This window comes from Oncorhynchus kisutch, unplaced genomic scaffold (genome assembly GCF_002021735.2).
Source record: "Oncorhynchus kisutch isolate 150728-3 unplaced genomic scaffold, Okis_V2 scaffold658, whole genome shotgun sequence".
Taxonomy (NCBI): domain Eukaryota; kingdom Metazoa; phylum Chordata; class Actinopteri; order Salmoniformes; family Salmonidae; genus Oncorhynchus; species Oncorhynchus kisutch.
Window position 1 is genome coordinate 11,686 of NW_022262603.1, and position 18,047 is coordinate 29,732.

Here is an 18,047-nt window from a genome sequence, read left to right on the forward strand (position 1 = left end):
TCGACCACGAGGGACGTCATTTGTGTTGGTGCGTAAGTAAGGATAGCGTCCGTAGAACTCAATGTATTTCGGTACACCCAACATGGCTGCCACATACGTGCTAAGAAAATCATCGTCGTTCAGTTGCAACTAGTTATGCCTGATTATACTGTAAAGAGGGGAGTCATTCTTGGACCTGCTGTAAACAGGTCTAGGTTAGAGTTTTTATTCAATGGCATCTTCCATTAATTCTCTGGAAGCGATTCAGAAAAAAATAGATGCTGTTAAACTCTTCCTCTCTGTTTCACTGAGCATCGCCAATGCCCACACTGTGGATTTCTACACTTGCGATGTATGGGACCAGTTCATGGCTGTGCCACCCGTGGAGGTCTTGACAGAGATCACTTTGAATGGTGACCACAAGAGGGCGCCAGAACACTACTTAAATCATGGCAGTGGTACCAGTAAGTGTTATTTTGTCGATGATTCATTGACAAATATGAAATGTTTCAGATGTAATTGTTATTACACGGTTGTAATATTTATCAAAGTCAAAATGTTGAATAAAATAAACAAAGGACAACTTATGTTTCTTTTCTTTTTTACTCTCGAAAAGCCAAGAAGATCACCTTTGGTTTCTGTGATGATAGTAAGCGCCTGGTGGATGTGGCTGAGCTCTTGGAGGCTGCCTATGCCCACTCCCTGCCTGGCCTCGGGGTCTGTGTGGGCCGCACAGAGCTACTGCAATCCCTCAGACACACTGACAATGCTCAACCCCTGGAGGAAGGTACAAAAGAATGGACACTATCCTAACCTATCCTAAGAATAACTAAAGGGGAAATGTTTTTTTTTTTTGTCTAAGGCCTTGGTTCTGTCATTGTAACACACTGTCATTAGTGTCACTGATATAGAAATATAATTATAGTAATTCTATGGTTTGGTCACAGGTCAATCAATAGCAATGCACAGATAGTGTACAGTTCTGCCATCCATGCAAGGATTCACTGACATTGCACATGTGTGTCCATTGACAGTTCCAGCTGCTGTGGTGGAGAGTGATGAGTTTATGAACTCCAAGAAGTCCCATGAGGTGCAGGCCATGTCAGAGGTGGTGGCCAGTCTAGCCCAGCGCTGCCGGGTCAAACAGGTGAAAGACACAACCGGGTCTCATTTTAGCAGGCACAAAACAGAAGAAAACACTCAAACAGACTGAGGTACCTTCTGATATTATCAAATAAGAAACTCAGTTTTCTTTTTAAAACGTTAATGTTTTGCTACCGTGTGCCCTGGCCCTGACCACAACAGTGTTCTTCAATCCTGCTCCTGGTGTATGCAGGCTTTTGTTCCGGCCTTACACACCCGACTCAACTTATCAAGGGCTTGATGATTAGTTGATGAATTAAACAGTGGTGGGCTAGAACGAAAGCCTGTACACCCTATGAGTAGTGCACCCAAGACCAAGCTTGAACAACATCGACTGGACTACATTATTTTCTGACCCATCACAATAAATCTTTGTCTCCCAGGTGATTGATGTGGGCTCGGGGAAAGGTTACCTGTGCTCCTTCCTGTCGCTGCAGTACGGTCTCCAGGTGTACGGCATCGACTCGTCCAGCGTCAACACGCACGGCGCCCAGGAGAGGAACAGGAAGCTCAAGAAGTACTCCCGGGCCTACCAGAGGCACAGCAAAGCCAATAGGACTCCGACAGTGATGCCCCCCTCAGGCCAGGAGGACTTGGAGGATATTGCACCCGGTGAGAGAGAGGGAGGGGATATGGTTAAGACGAGTGGGGATGCAGAGAAGGAGGAGGGGAAGGGGAGGAGAGATGGGGAGGCACAGACCAACACAACAGGGTTAACAGATCGGAATGAGGAAGATGCAATGACATCACTTACCTCCGCCATTTTGTTAGAGGACAATTCCCTTCCAGAGTTGGACCAAAGTGACCCAGCCTCAGCTCCAGAGGATCCTTTTCTCAGTGCCCTGTGTGTGGGCATGGTGGAGCCCACCTCCCCCCGGGTTCCCCCCAGTGAGTTGAGCCTGGAAGAGAGGGAGAGGAGGAAGAGGGAGAACCTGGAGAGGAAGGCCAGGAGCTGGGTTAACAGTGGTGGCATGGGCAGCGGCATGCTGTACTCACCTCTGACCTCCTACGTTACCGCGGAGACGGAGCTCAAGGAAATTATTGGGGAGTTAGAGGTAGGTAACACTCACTGTTGACCAATAAGACAACGACAACGGCAAAACCATGCTCTTTTGAATGCAAATGTCACCAACTGCGGTTGTATGGCAATTCATTCATTTAGATAGCTTAAGTCTCTAAGATTCATATTCACACCATAGTACAAACACATTCAAGTAGACATTTTCTTTCAAATGTGTGCTTGTGTCAATGTGCCTATAATATAATTGTATGATTACTCATGCCAGCTCTGCATCACATTGCTAATGTAGGCCTGTTTCAGTGCTGAGGCCGCTCTCTCCCTGTTTTCCAAACCCAGGATGCGGTCATGGTTGGTCTGCACACGTGTGGAGACCTGGCGCCCAGCACCCTGCGCATGTTTGTGGCCAAACGGGAGCTCCTCTCCGTCTGCAGCGTTGGCTGCTGCTACCACCTTCTGTCTGAGGAGTTTGATCCCACCAGACAAGGTAATTACATGGCCAGGGGGATAGTAAAGGTTGGCATACAGTGAGTGTGAGTGAGAGTGTGTGTGAGAGTGTGTGTGTGAGAGTGAGAGAGTGTGTGTGAGTGTGTGTGAGTGTGTGTGAGAGAGTGTGTAAGAGTGTGTGTGTGTGTGTGTGTGAGAGAGTGTGTGTGAGAGTGTGTGAGAGAGAGTGAGAGTGTGTGTGAGTGTGTGTGAGAGTGTGTGAGAGAGTGTGAGAGAGTGTGTGAGAGAGTGTGTGTGTGAGAGAGTGTGTGAGTGTGTGTGAGAGAGTGTGTGTGAGAGAGTGTGTGTGAGTGTGTGTGAGAGTGTGTGAGAGAGTGTGAGAGTGTGTGTGAGAGAGTGTGTGTGTGAGAGTGAGAGAGTGTGTGTGAGTGTGTGTGAGTGTGTGTGAGAGAGAGTGTGAGAGTGTGTGTGAGAGTGTGTGTGAGAGAGTGTGTGTGTGTGTGAGAGTGAGAGAGTGTGTGAGAGAGTGTGTGAGATAGTGTGTGAGTGTGTGTGAGAGAGTGTGTGTGAGTGAGAGTGTGTGAGAGAGTGTGTGGTAGAGTGTGTGAGTGTGTGTGTGAGAGTGTGAGAGTGTGTGTGAGAGAGTGTGTGAGAGAGTGTGTGAGTGTGTGTGTGATAGAGTGTGTGAGAGTGTGTGAGAGTGTGTGTGAGAGAGTGTGTGTGAGTGTGTGAGAGAGTGTGTGTGAGTGAGAGTGTGTGAGAGAGTGTGTGGGAGAGTGTGTGAGTGTGTGTGAGAGAGTGTGAGAGAGTATGTGAGAGAGTGTGTGTGTGAGTGTGTGTGAGAGAGTGTGAGAGTGTGTGTGAGAGTGTGTGAGTGTGTTTAGAAGAATAGGTTATTATTAATATGTTTTACTTATTCTTTGGTCAGTGTATGTTTTCCACCACTCAACCCTTATTGTGGGTCGCAACTCAAATGACACCTCAATTGGTGGGAGAGAGAGTGTGTGAGAGAGAGTGTGATCCAATGTTGACCTAAATGACTAATGATGATAAATACAATCCACCTGTGTGTAATCAAGTCTCCGTATAAATGCACCTGCACTGTGATAGTCTCAGAGGTCCGTTAAAAGCGCAGAGAGCATCATGAAGAACAAGGAACACACCAGGCAGGTCCGAGATACTGTTGTGAAGAAGTTTAAAGCTGGATTTGGACACAAACATTTTTCCCAAGCTTTAAACATCCCAAGGAGCACTGTGCAAGCGATAATATTGAAATGGAAGGAGTATCAGACCACTGCAAATCTACCAAGACCTGGCCGTCCCTCTAAACTTTCAGCTCATACAAGGAGAAGACTGATCAGAGATGCAGCCAAGAGGCCCATGATCACTCTGGATGAACTGCAGAGATCTACAGCTGAGGTGGGAGACTCTGTCCATAGGACAACAATCAGTCGTATATTGCACAAATCTGGCCTTTATGGAAGAGTGGCAAGAAGAAAGCCATTTCTTAAAGATATCCATAAAAAGTGTTGTTTAAAGTTTGCCACAAGCCACCTGGGAGACACACCAAACATGTGGAAGAAGGTGCTCTGGTCAGATGAAACCAAAATTGAACTTTTTGGCAACAATGCAAAACGTTATGTTTGGCGTAAAAGCAACACAGCTCATCACCCTGAACACACCATCCCCACTGTCAAACATGGTGGTGGCAGCATCATGGTTTGGGCCTGCTTTTCTTCAGCAGGGACAGGGAAGATGGTTAAAATTGATGGGAAGATGGATGGAGCCAAATACAGGACCATTCTGGAGGAAAACCTGATGGAGTCTGCAAAAGACCTGAGACTGGGACGGAGATTTGTCTTCCAACAAGACAATGATCCAAAACATAAAGCAAAATCTACAATGGAATGGTTCAAAAATAAACATATCCAGGTGTTAGAATGGCCAAGTCAAAGTCCAGACCTGAATCCAATCGAGAATCTGTGGAAAGAAAACTGCTGTTCACAAATGCTCTCCATCCAACCTCACTGAGCTCGAGCTGTTTTGCAAGGAGGAATGGGAAAAAAATTCAGTCTCTCGATGTGCAAAACTGATAGAGACATACCCCAAGCGACTTACAGCTGTAATCGCAGCAAAAGGTGGCGCTACAAAGTATTAACTAAGGGGGCTGAATAATTTTGCACGCCCAATTTTTCAGTTTTTGATTTGTTAAAAAAGTTTGAAATATCCAATAAATGTCGTTCCACTTCATGATTGTGTCCCACTTGTTGTTGATTCTTCACAAAAAAATACAGTTTTATATCTTTATGTTTGAAGCCTGAAATGTGGCAAAAGGTCGCAAAGTTCAAGGGGGCTGAATACTTTCGCAAGGCACTGTACATACATACACACGCACACACACACACACACGCGCACGCACGCAGGGAGACACAGTCACCAGCAAACAGACCCACCCTCCTCCGCCCCTTAGAGAACATATGGTTTCCATTGTGGAAATCTCAACCAGAGCCAAACTCTTACTTAGGACTACAGACTGCAACTGCCCCCTCTCCCCCACTAGGAGACCTGCAACCTGTCCACAGACATCCCCCAGTTTTTATGCTAATCATAATTCTGTCACCATGCAGTGTCTACTTTGTCACTCTCACCAGCCCAAGGGAAGCATCATTCTCTCACAAGCCAAATATGAAGTAGCATAAACACTGATGTGGGTTGATGAGTTGGGTACACAGCCAACTTGCGCTCTCTAGATTCGGTTAGCTAAGAAGAGACTGTTAGAATCATTGAATGGATTTATCGTCTCAGGATAACAGTTTAGAGGATTGCAAACGTGATATTTTTGACCCGCTAATGTTCAGGTGTTGAATTGGATATGATTTATCCAGCATGTATTCTGACTTCATACGAGAGCGCTGTGGTATTTATATTCCAATCACACTTAATCAATCCCGAAAAACTTCATTAAGTCATCATTCTAAATGTACAATACACTAAATAGGATCTACTCTACACAGAATATAAAGACCCATAGGGCTATATAGTATAGAAAACACTATCTACTCTACACAGAATATAAAGACCCATAGGGCTATATAGTATAGAAAACACTATCTACTCTACACAGAATATAAAGACCCATAGGGCTATATAGTATAGAAAACACAATCTACTCCACACAGAATATAAAGACCCATAGGGCTATATAGTATAGAAAACACTACTCTACACAGAATATAAAGACCCATAGGGCTATATAGTATAGAAAACACTATCTACTCTACACAGAATATAAAGACCCATAGGGCTATATAGTATAGAAAACACTACTCTACACAGAATATAAAGACCCATAGGGCTATATAGTATAGAAAACACTATCTACTCTACACAGAATATAAAGACCCATAGAAAAGTCCATAGTAGTGTCCAAATCCTGTTCCCCTTGCTTTTTCCCCCTCCAATTTACAATACATTTGTTTCCCTGACATCAACAGTGAAATATTCTCTCTTATAAACTGGGTCGTTCAAACACTGAATGCTGATTGGCTGAAAGCCGTGGTATATCAGACCATATACCACGGGTATGACAAGACATTTATTTTTACTGCTCTAATTACGTTGTCAACCAGTTTTTAATAGCAATAAGGCACCTCGGGTGTTTGTGATTTATAGCCAATATACCACGGATAATGGCTGTGTCCTAGCACTCCGCATTGCGCCGTGCGTAAGAACAGTCCTTAGCCGTTGTATATTGGCCATATACCACACCCCCTCGGGCTTTATTGCTTAAGTCTACATTCCTCTTTTAACCTAGAAGACTCAATATCATGTGGTTCTTTTCTCCCTGTCATAGCTAGATATACATTTAGCTTCAGACAGATGTGATGGGTTAGAATGTTAGCTCCAGTTGCTCCTGGGTGTGTTTGCTGATTCACTGCTCCCCCTTTATGAGGTATGAAACCTGGACTCCTCTCTGTGTGTGATGACAACCGCTGTGTGCTTTTAACAGTGATTCGGCACTGTGACGTGGTGAGCTGCTTCCTATCACGCTGTCTCTCTTAACACTGCGACCCCTGACCTGTGACTCGCCACTCTGTTGGGCCCGCCAGTAATGACATCACAGCGTTTTGATTGAAAACACTTGAGTTGTGCCAGACGTCCTTGCATGCTTCTCGCTCCTTCTTCCTCTCTCTCTCGCGCTGTCCCGGCCTTGCAAAGAATTCTGGGATGCGGGCCAAACCCTGCAGTGTACTTCCTCACCCTAAAAGATGGGAACCCAAACCATTAAATGAGCTCAAGACTATAAAAGTGTGGAGATCCTTAGCTAAGTCGTATAGGAAACACCCATTCAATTGTGTCGTATGGAACGAGAGCCACTGGACTGCACCATTCGTCATAGTCATTCAGTCTGGTGGATTTAGCCGAGTGTGAGACCCATCATCTGATCTGAAGTCAGCTTCCCTTAACATAAACTGGCCTTGGACCAGTCCTTAAGGGCGTGAAGTAAGCGTGCCGCAGAGCCCTAGAGCCACTGTCTCCCTCTTCCTGACTGTTGGGAACTAACAGATGCCTCGTCGCACGCTACAATATTAGAAACACGTGTGTGTGTGTGTGTGTGTGTGTGTGTGTGTGTGTGTGTGTGTGTGTGTGTGTGTGTGTGTGTGTGTGTGTGTGTGTGTGTGTGTGCCAGGGAAGGGGGCGAGCAGTGCTTGGCACTCGAGATGTGGTCAGTTCAGTGTGGCTGAGTTAAGGCTAGCGTGCTAGCAAAATGTAAACACTCCACAACGTATACTGTAAGCTAGCCTTCAAACTCTGTCTACTGTCTGCTCCAATTGACTCTGACCAGGACTACCTCTGCTAATACCACTACCATGTGTTCAACAGGAGTGGAGTCAAAGAGCAATGTGGCTAAGGGGTTAGCGACACCCGCGCTCTCAGGTTTTTCGAGTTTGAAACTTCAAAGCTAGTTTGGGAAGGCTCTGAATAGCATTAATGTTTCACTTCATTCTCTCTCCCTTTGGACTTTTGTTGGTGGCCTGTCAACTACCATAGTCACACTTTCCTATAGTGTTAAATACACGGGGCAGTTCTGACACAGCTGGTGTTAAAGTGTGTGTGTTTGTTTGTTTCAGAGTGTCCAAGCAGCAGCGTGTGTGGTTTCCCCCTGAGTGGCTACCTGAGGGAGCAGTCCTGGTTCTGTGGCAGAAATGCCAGGATGTCGGCGTGTCTGGTGAGCCCGACTCACCTTAGGTGACAGATATTTAGCCAACTGTCATTTCATATATATATATATCACTGCTCAAAAAAATAAAGGGAACACTAAACTAACACATCCTAGATCTGAATTAATGAAATATTCTTATTAAATACTTTTTTCTTTACATAGTTGAATGTGCTGACAACAAAATCAAACAAAAATCTTCAATGGAAATCAAATTTATCAACCCATGGAGGTCTGGATTTGGAGTCGCACTCAAAATTAAAGTGGAAAACCACACTACAGGCTGATCCAACTTTGATGTAATGTCCTTAAAACAAGTCAAAATGAGGCTCAGTAGTGTGTGTGGCCTCCACGTGCCTGTATGACCTCCCTACAACGCCTGGGCATGCTCCTGATGAGGTGGCGGATGGTCTCCTGAGGGATCTCCTCCCAGACCTGGACTAAAGCATCCGCCAACTCCTGGACAGTCTGTGGTGCGAGACATGATGTCCCAGATGTGCTCAATTGGATTCAGGTCTGGGGAACGGGCGGGCCAGTCCATAGCATCAATGCCTTCCTCTTGCAGGAACTGCTGACACACTCCAGCCACATTAGGTCTAGCATTGTCTTGCATTAGGAGGAACCCAGGGCCAACCGCACCAGCATATGGTCTCACAAGGGGTCTGAGGATCTCATCTCGGTACCTAATGGAAGTCAGGCTACCTCTGGCGAGCACATGGAGGGCTGTGCGGCCCCCCAAAGAAATGCCACCCCACACCATGACTGACCCACCGCCAAACCGGTCATGCTGGAGGATGTTGCAGGCAGCAGAACGTTCTCCACGGTGTCTCCAGACTCTGTCACGTCTGTCACATGTGCTCAGTGTGAACCTGCTTTCATCTGTGAAGAGCACAGGGCGCCAGTGGCGATTTTGCCAATCTTGGTGTTCTCTGGCAAATGCCAAACATCCTGCACGGTGTTGGGCTGTAAGCACAACCCCCACCTGTGGACGTCTGGCCCTCATACCACCCTCATGGAGTCTGTTTCTGACCGTTTGAGCAGACACATGCACATTTGTGGCCTGCTGGAGGTAATTTTGCAGGGCTCTGGCAGTGCTCCTCCTGCTCCTCCTTGCGCAAAGGCGGAGGTAGTGGTCCTGCTGCTGGGTTGTTGCCCTCCTACGGTCTCCTCCACGTCTCCTGATGTACTGGCCTGTCTCCTGGTAGCCCCTCCATGCTCTGGACACTACGCTGACAGACACAGCAAACCTTCTTGCCACAGCTCGTATTGATGTGCCATCCTGGATGAGCTGCACTACCTGAGCCACTTGTGTGGGTTGTAGACTCCGTCTCATGCTACCACTAGAGAGAAAGCACCGCCAGCATTCAAAAGTGACCAAAACATCAGCCAGGAAGCATAGGAACTGAGAAGTGGTCTGTGGTCACAACCTGCAGAACCACTCCTTTATTGGGGGTGTCTTGCTAATTGCCTATAATTTCCACCTGTTGTCTATTCCATTTGCACAACAGCATGTGAAATTTATTGTCACAAAATCAGTGTTGCTTCCTAAATGGACAGTTTGATTTCACAGAAGTGTGATTGACTTGGAGTTACATTGTGTTGTTTAAGTGTTCCCTTTATTTGTTTGAGCAGTGTATATATATGAAATGACCACTGAACAGAAATATAAAGGCAACATGTAATGTGTTGGTCCCATGTTTCATGAGCTGAAATATCTCAGATTTTTTACATACTTTTGTTTACATCCCTGTTAGTGACCATTTCTCCTTTGCCAAGATAATCCATCAACCTGACAGGTGTGGCATATCAAGAAGCTGATTAAACAGCATGATCATTACACAGGTGCACCTTGTGCTGAGGACAATAAAAGGCCTCTCTAATATCTGCAGTTTTGTCACACAACACAATGCCACTGATGTTGAAGTTGAGGTAGCGTGCAATTGGCATGCTGACTGCAGGAATGTCCACCAGAGCTGTTGCCAGAGAATTTAATGTTAATTTCTCTACCATAATCCGCCTCCAACGTCGTTCTAGAGAATTTGACAGTACGTCCAACCGGCCTCAACACTGCAGACCACGTTTATGGCGTTGCATATGCGAGCTAATGGGTTTGCTAATGTCAACATTGTGAACAGAGTGCCCCATGGTGGCAGTGGGGTTATGGTATGGGCAGGCATAAGCTATGGGCAACAAACACAATTTCATTTTATCAATGGCAATTTGAATACACTGAGATATCATGATGAGATCCTGAGGCCCATTGGTGTACCATTCATCCGCCACCATCACCTCATGTTTCAGCATGCTAATGCGTGTCGCAAGGATCTGTACACAATTCCTGGAAGCTGAAAATTTCCCAGTTCTGGCCTGCATACTCACCAGACATGTCACCCATTAAGCATGTTTGGGATGCTCTGGATTGATGTGAACGACAGCGTGTTCCTGTTCCCGCCAATATCCAGCAACTTCGCACATCCATTGAAGAGGAGTGGGACAACATTCCACAGGCCACAATTAACAGCCTGTTCAACTCTATGTGAAGGAGATGTGTCGCGCTGTATGAGGCAAATGGTCACACCAGATACTGACCGGTTTTCTAATCCACAGCCCTACTTTGTTTTGAAGGTATCTGTAACCAACAGATACATATCTGTATTCCCAGTCATGTGAAATCCATAGATTTGTGTGAAATCCATAGATTAGGGCCTAATGAATGTATTCCCAGTCATGTGAAACCGGTTTTCTAATCCACAGCCCTACTTTGTTTTGAAGGTATCTGTAACCAACAGATACATATCTGTATTCCCAGTCATGTGAAATCCATAGATTTGTGTGAAATCCATAGATTAGGGCCTCATTAATTTATTTCAATGGATTTCTTTATATATGAACTGTAACTCAGTAAAATCTTAGAAATTGTTGCATTTTATATTTTTGTTCAGTATATATTTCTGTCAGCAATGCATTCGCTTTAACGCACCATCTGTACACTAGACAGTATAGTTGAGGGCACTATAAGGTTAGGTTGTGCCACAGTATTGACGTTTTAGTGCCCACAACTGTTCAATGCTGTACAGTTGGTCCTCAGTCTGTTATTGTCTGTTATTGTCGTGAGACTTCTACCTTTTGAGTACCACATGTTGTAAGAGCAACGTAACGTTTTTAACTCTATTGTGACCCCTGGGAGAGTCCATTCATGGGGTCCTAAGAAATACTGAATAGTTAATAACATTTCACTTTATTTTCTCTTGTTCAGGCTTTGGAGAGAGTTGCCAAGGGCCAGGGGGTAAGTACTATATTCATGTATATCAATACGTTGGACACATTTGGCCAAACTACAGTTCAATGAGTTGTCTGTGTGAGAATGATATCATGCAATCACAGTTCAATGAGTTGTCTGTGTGAGAATGACATCATGCAATCACAGTTCAATGAGTTGTCTGTGTGAGAATGACATCATGCAATCACAGTTCAATGAGTTGTCTGTGTGAGAATGACATCATGCAATCACAGTTCAATGAGTTGTCTGTGTGAGAATGACATCATGCAATCACAGTTCAATGAGTTGTCTGTGTGAGAATGACATCATGCAATCACAGTTCAATGAGTTGTCTGTGTGAGAATGACATCATGCAATCACAGTTCAATGAGTTGTCTGTGTGAGAATGACATCATGCAATCACAGTTCAATGAGTTGTCTGTGTGAGAATGACATCATGCAATCACAGTTCAATGAGTTTTTTTGGTTGCTACAAATTTGTGCTCATCAAAGATAATCAAAGCTGATCAATTGAATGATTGCTTCCAGCAACTGGCCACGTGCGTTTCCCAGACGCGACAGATCCTGTTTTTATTTTCTGCGTTCCAGAGCAAGTGGATACGGATGCCTTAGAGCACACTGTTCCCATACTTCTCCAGGGTCTTTCACATACAATAAGGCCTGATTGAGACTTACAATACTATAGATATTTGAGCCGCCGACCTTAGGTTGCGTCCCAAGTGGCACCCTATTCCCTATATAGTGCACTACTTTTGACAAGGGCCCATAGGGCTCTGGTCAAAAGTAGTGCACTTTATAGGGAATAGGCTACCACTAGGGACGTTAGTGTACGGGGTCAAACCCGTTACACGATACCGCCCGGACCATTCATAAATAATTTTTCTGAATATTAATGTAATCACTAAGGGATGGGATTGTGTGCTTAAACGGCAGCTTGCTTCCAACAACCAGTCTGATTGCACTCAGATCATATGTTGAGTTTGGTATAAGCATTGGGCATTGTCATAAAAACGTTTCCTCCAATGGGTTTTAATACACACCCTAATCACTGGCAGAGAATGAATGAATATCTCAAGAAAAAACATGTTTTTTGTAAGCGAAGACAACATGGGCTCTTTGATTATTTTCTGTCTCCACAGATTCAGATGGAGTCACTCTTCTATAGGGCCGTCCTCCATGTGATTCTAAGGGATCACTACAGCTCCTTTAAAAGGTAGGTTTGGTCTCCCTGGTTAGGGGACATCCAAAGCAGTAGGCTATACCAGACTACTGAGAGAGTCCAGGTGCCCCTGTCTTGGGGGTCTGCAGTACCGTTAACAAAACCTGTTAGCTTTTATTCTAGTGGGTTTTTACTGGCCCTCATTTTATGGTTTGTGGCCACTTTGTAAGAATCTCCACTTTCTCAAATTCATTCAGCTAGGATACAAAAACACAGACTTCTGATGTGAAGATACAAAAAGAGTATTCTCTACCCCTCTAGCTGAAGTTATGGTGAATAGTCATTTTGAACGTTGGAAGTAGCAGCCCACAATGTAAGATCGTCAGACTTCCTGAATGGGTTGTTGACTGCTGCTGGGTAAAGTAGAACAAGTGAAGAGGAATGATTGATCCTGGTGAAAACAGAATGGAGAAATCTACAGTTGGTCTTCTCAGCCCCATAGAGACAGAGTAGGTACCCTCTGTATTACACACACACACACACACACACACACAAAGACAACCACACACACCACACACATACAAACACACACACACATGATGACAACCTCACACCTCTCACTGACATGTCTATCCCCGTAGCCTACAGGACACTGGGTCCCTCGCTGAGTGAAATCAGGATCCCATTAATGGACCTGACCACCTCTCTACTATTGCATGTGTGATTACTGTTTCACCCTGGTTGCCAGGGTGTTGTAGCGTAGCGTAGCAAGGGAGGAGAAATAAGAGAGGGAAGAGGAGAATCGGATGCCTATGACTTAATATACACTGGTAGGCTAATTTCAGCGATGGTGATTTGGGGGTTGAAAGAGCTGTCTTCACGTGTGTGTCGTTGGCAGCGAGAAGCGTGTGGGGAATGTCTACTCCAAGGCCACCTCGTTCGTGGACTACGTCTGGAGAGCCCTCCGGAGGCTGGAGCTGGATGAGTCAAAGGTCAGTGATGGGAGATATCACAATATTAGGGCGTTTTGGGAACAGACTTGGGAATGTTCTTCAGAGCAACACATCCTCAGGGGGAATCCCACACTGCTGCTTTGGACACCAGGAAAGCAACCCATAATGGATTTGGGGTAAAAAAAATCAAAAACACAACAACGTATTCTTGGCGTAAGATGTGAAATCCCGTCGAGAGGACAGGCTTTTAGCATAGCTCTGTACAATTGAACTGACAGTAACCATTATCTGTAATGGTACCTGAAATCCCTGTGCAGTTGAACGTCTTTGGTTGCTCTAAACCATCTTTGAAACTGACACATGGAATCGAAAGGGCTCTTTAGAAAAGGACAAGTTGTGTAATATGCACCTAGAGTACTGTGTGATCATGGGTACGGCATTGTTAAACAAACAGCGAGTGCAGCGATTAGGGAATATGTCTCAACTGGCTCCCTCGAGTTGTTCTATAAATGAGAGATTTGTTGCTCGTAAAGCCTGGGATTAAAAGTGTTCAATGGGTTGTGTGTTACCACTCTCATGTTACTCACCTATCACCTCCACACATGACCCTGCTCTGTCTCTTAACACTTCCCACATTCTTCTCTTCATCCCTCCCTCCCTCTCACTACCTCTTCTCTGCCTCCCGCCCTCTCTCCCTCCTTCCTTCCCTCTCTACCAGCTCTCTGACAGTGTCATACAGGGTTACCACGACACATACCGACCCAGGATGGTTGAGATGGAGGCCTTTAACATGGTAGGTCCCAACTGGGATACTATAGCACTACTACCTAGAGGAAGCATCATCACTCTGAATGAATGGCTCGCACAGGACTTCTATGGCTATAGGAGCATTGGTTCTCTTTGTCCAGTACTTTCTATTTTGGAGTGGTTATTAAGCCTTATTAAAGTTGGTTTACGTTTACACAACTCCCTCAATGACTTGTGTAAACTCTACTCTGTGTAAATATCTGGCAAAAAAGTGATATTTTTACTGTCCTCAGGCTGCTAATGAAACCTAGTTTTGAAATCAGAGGGGTTCTATTTCAATGACATTACAACAGCCCTGCTCTGCTCTGCTTTGATACGGTGCCTAGTTGTATTCCGTTGGATCCCATAGTGTTGAAGTACACTTAACAGAAGTACACTTAAAACTAGTGTTTACTGACCTGCTTCCTGTGTTTACCCAGCTGAAGGTGACTTTGGCTCCCTGCATCGAGGGTCTGATTCTCCTGGACCGCCTCTGCTACCTGAAAGAGCAGGTACAGGAACAGCCTCAACCACAGTGGCACACAACAGACTTGGGATGCATCTCACTAGTCTAATGTGGCTGCCTCTCCTTGTCTCCTTCATATGCACTGATCTGAATAGGGATCGTGAGACTATAATGGTGGATGTCTACTGGGGATTTGCTTTCACCTGTCCAGTTCCTACAGGTCTGTGCAGATAAAGGAGAGGAGACAAGGGATGGTGTCCACTATTGAGATGCACCCCAACTACAGCACACCAGTCATTGTTACTAAAAAAGGAGAGGCCTCAATTCCTCCTTGTTCATTCTCTCTCAATCCCTCCAACCTGTGGTCACACACAGACACACACACACACACACACAAACACACACAGACACACACAGACACACACTAACCCACACAGACACACACAGACACACACACAGACACACACTAACCCACACAGACACACACTAACCCACACAGACACACGCAGGCCAGATATAGTGGTCCGGTCCCCATGACTTCAAACGGCCGCTGCGCGACACCAAACATCTCTTTTCCTCATTGTCCCATAATTACCCGTGTCTGGTTCCCCATAGCTAAGTAGTGGGTGAAAACATGACCTCAGCCGCCAGACCAATGGAGGGAACTATTGTTTCTCCCTCCCAGCTACAAACAGAGGAGGTCTGGGCCTGGAATGCACATTGTCTGGTTAATTGCTATAGGGTGTGTTCATTGATTCACAATGTGATAGGACAAAAAGGAGAAGGATTCTTGGAGTGTGGTTTTAGTGGCTTTCACTGCTACAGAGACCATGGCTACACCGTTCAAGCCTGGTCCCAGATCTGTTTGTGCTATATATGCAACATTGACCATAGAAGTTGGCTATACAGCACAAACAGATTTGAGACCAGCCAAATACTGTACCTGGTTAGCTGTTCCATGAATGTTTTCTCAGAAGGGATTTTGGATGACGTGGTTATGTAGACTATTAGTTGTCTTCGGTCCATCTCTTTAAAGTGATACAGTGGTGTGGCCCTTAGAATGGTTGAGCTATTTACTGAATGACTTGGTACGTGTCATTTAAGGCCCCTAAACTCAGCTCCTATAAATGCTGTATGTTTATCCAAAGGTCTTGATGATTTGCTTGTCCCAAACATTAAAGGAGCTTTGTGACTCGTTACATTTCCCCGACGACAGATCACTTAAGTCGGGAGAAATCAGAGAGGATGCCATTAGGGTTGAGTTCGCGCTGTGGCGAATTTAAAGTGTCCCTCTTATTACAGACCAGGGGTGTAACTTCACACCGTTGTACCCCGGCCCAAACTAATGACGTAATCTGTGAATGAGGGGTCATAATGAGCTATCTAATTTTGATGTCTTGTACAAGAGTGTTCCCTAACAGGAATATGTAACAGAAATTGATTAGAGTGCAGATTTTTTTTCCAAGTTCAACCAAGTGTCCACACTCAACATGACACACATACTGTGTGTGAGCATGCGTGCATGTGGTGGTCAGTGCAGACTGTTGATTTAGCTTTGTACAAAAGCATAGCTCTCAGTGCAGGCCTACCAATCACATGGTGCCATAATTGGTCAGTAGCTGTAAGGTATCAAGCCAGACTGTGTTCAAACATAAAGACAGTATTCAAACATGCTGCTTCCAGCCTGTCAGAGTCCACCTAACACAATATTTGCACAGATGTGACTACTCGAGGGAAACGTTACAAAGATATTTTACAGGAGAGAGAACAGTTCTCATCTGAGGCCCCTCGCAGTGTGGTTCAAAGACAAACTCTGCGGTGCGGTGGTGTGTCTTGGGGGGGGGTCTTTGACGTTGTTTTCAAACTGTTTTTGTTCTTCTTGTCATTGATGTCTGTTACAGGAAGACGTGGCGTTCTCCACTCTGGTGCAGCTCTTTGATCCTCTGTTGTCGCCGCGCTGTTACGGAGTTGTCGGAGTAAAGGCACCTGGGATGGAGTTGTCAGAGTGAAGGCATCTGGGATGGAGTTATCGGAGTGAAGGCACCTGGGATGGAGTTGTCAGAGTGAAGGCATCTGGGATGGAGTTGTCGGAGTGAAGGCACCTGGGATGGAGTTGTCAGAGTGAAGGCACCTGGGATGGAGTTGTCAGAGTGAAGGCACCTGGGATGGAGTTGTCAGAGTGAAGGAACCCGGGATGGAGTTGTCAGAGTGAAGGCACCTAAGTCGGAGTGAAGGCATCTGGGATGGAGTTGTCAGAGTGAAGGCAACTGGGATGGAGTTGTCAGAGTGAAGGCACCTAGGTCGGAGTGAAGGCACCTGGGATGGAGTTGTCGGAGTGAAGGCACCTGGGACAGAGTTGTCAGAGTGAAGGCATCTGGGATGGAGTTGTCAGAGTGAAGGCACCTGGGACGGAGTTGTCGGAGTGAAGGCACCTGGGACGGAGTTGTCGGAGTGAAGGAGTGAAGGCACCTGGGACGGAGTTATCGGAGTGAAGATGAAGGCACCTGGGACGGAGTTGTTGGAGTGAAGGCACCTGGGACGGAGTTGTTGGAGTGAAGGCACCTGGGATGGCATCATAGAGTTCTTGGAGATGGGACAAACTGCATTTCCTGCCATTTGTATGTTTTATTTTATCAAATTTGCTGACCATGATTTTAGCAAGGGTTTAATGTGATTATGTACTTCTTACTCAGTCACGTACAGATGTGGGAATGGGATCATTGTTTAGTGTTTTCTCTACTTTTGCCTCCTCTGGTTTCTGCCCGTCATACTGTACTATGGGGTGTACTATACCATATTGTATTAATAAATCATTTTTAGAAGATAAAAAAGTTCCTGTTGTGTTTCTGCTCTTTTCCCACCACGGCTGGTCTTGCTCTGAGTGCCTGCCTTAGAGGACCAAACATTAAAACCACATGGTTAAAGCACCTGTAAAAAACATCTCTCCTTCCCTCCCTCATTTCTCAGCTCTTACCTCTGTCTTTTATTGATTTATTTATACTGAACAAATATACAAATGCAACACGCAAAGATTTCAACGATTTTACTGAGTTACGGTTCATATAAAGAAATCAGTCAATTGAACTAAATAAATTTGTCCATGGATTTCACATGAATGTGCAGAGGTCCAGCCATTGGTGGGCCTTGGAGGGCATAGGTCCACCTACTTGGGAGCCAGGCCCAGCAAATACTTTTATCATTTATCTTTATTACAATACTCTTCAGCAACCCCCACCCTCCCTCAGACAATCCCACCGGTGAGGAAGCTGGATGTGGAGCTTTTGTGAGCGTTTTTAATTTTCACCCTTATGCAGACATTGCTCCACCCACATCTAGCACCCGATGTCACAGGAAGGCTAAAAAGATTATCAAGGACAACAAGCACCCGAGCCACTGCCTGTTCACCCCGCTACCATCCAGAAGGCAAGGTCAGTACAGCTGCATCAAAGCAGGGACAGAGAGACTGAAAAACAGCTTCTATCTCAAGGCCATCAGACTGTTAAACAGCCATCACTAGCACAGAGAGGCGGCTGTCTACATACAGACTTGAAATCCTTGGCCACTTTAATAAATAATAATGCCACTTTAATAATGT

General features: G+C 45.4%; 1 protein-coding gene across 2 annotated transcripts; it reads left to right on the forward strand.

Moving 5' to 3' along the window:
• Positions 1-78: 78 nt before the first annotated feature.
• On the forward strand, positions 79-17,294 carry LOC109887743 (methyltransferase-like protein 25). 2 transcript variants are annotated; one of them, XM_031815862.1, is made up of 13 exons: positions 79-443; positions 596-766; positions 1,014-1,126; positions 1,506-1,734; positions 1,894-2,177; positions 2,480-2,627; positions 7,720-7,817; positions 11,065-11,094; positions 12,228-12,301; positions 13,146-13,239; positions 13,919-13,993; positions 14,427-14,498; positions 16,354-17,294. In XM_031815862.1, the coding sequence occupies exons 1-13, from the start codon at positions 212-214 to the stop codon at positions 16,459-16,461; spliced, it is 1,728 nt and encodes a 575-aa protein (XP_031671722.1). In that variant the 5' UTR covers positions 79-211; the 3' UTR covers positions 16,462-17,294. The 2 variants fall into 2 exon arrangements, with proteins under 2 accessions (XP_031671722.1, XP_031671721.1); XM_031815861.1 differs by having other exon boundaries at positions 1,506-2,177.
• Positions 17,295-18,047: the final 753 nt, after the last annotated feature.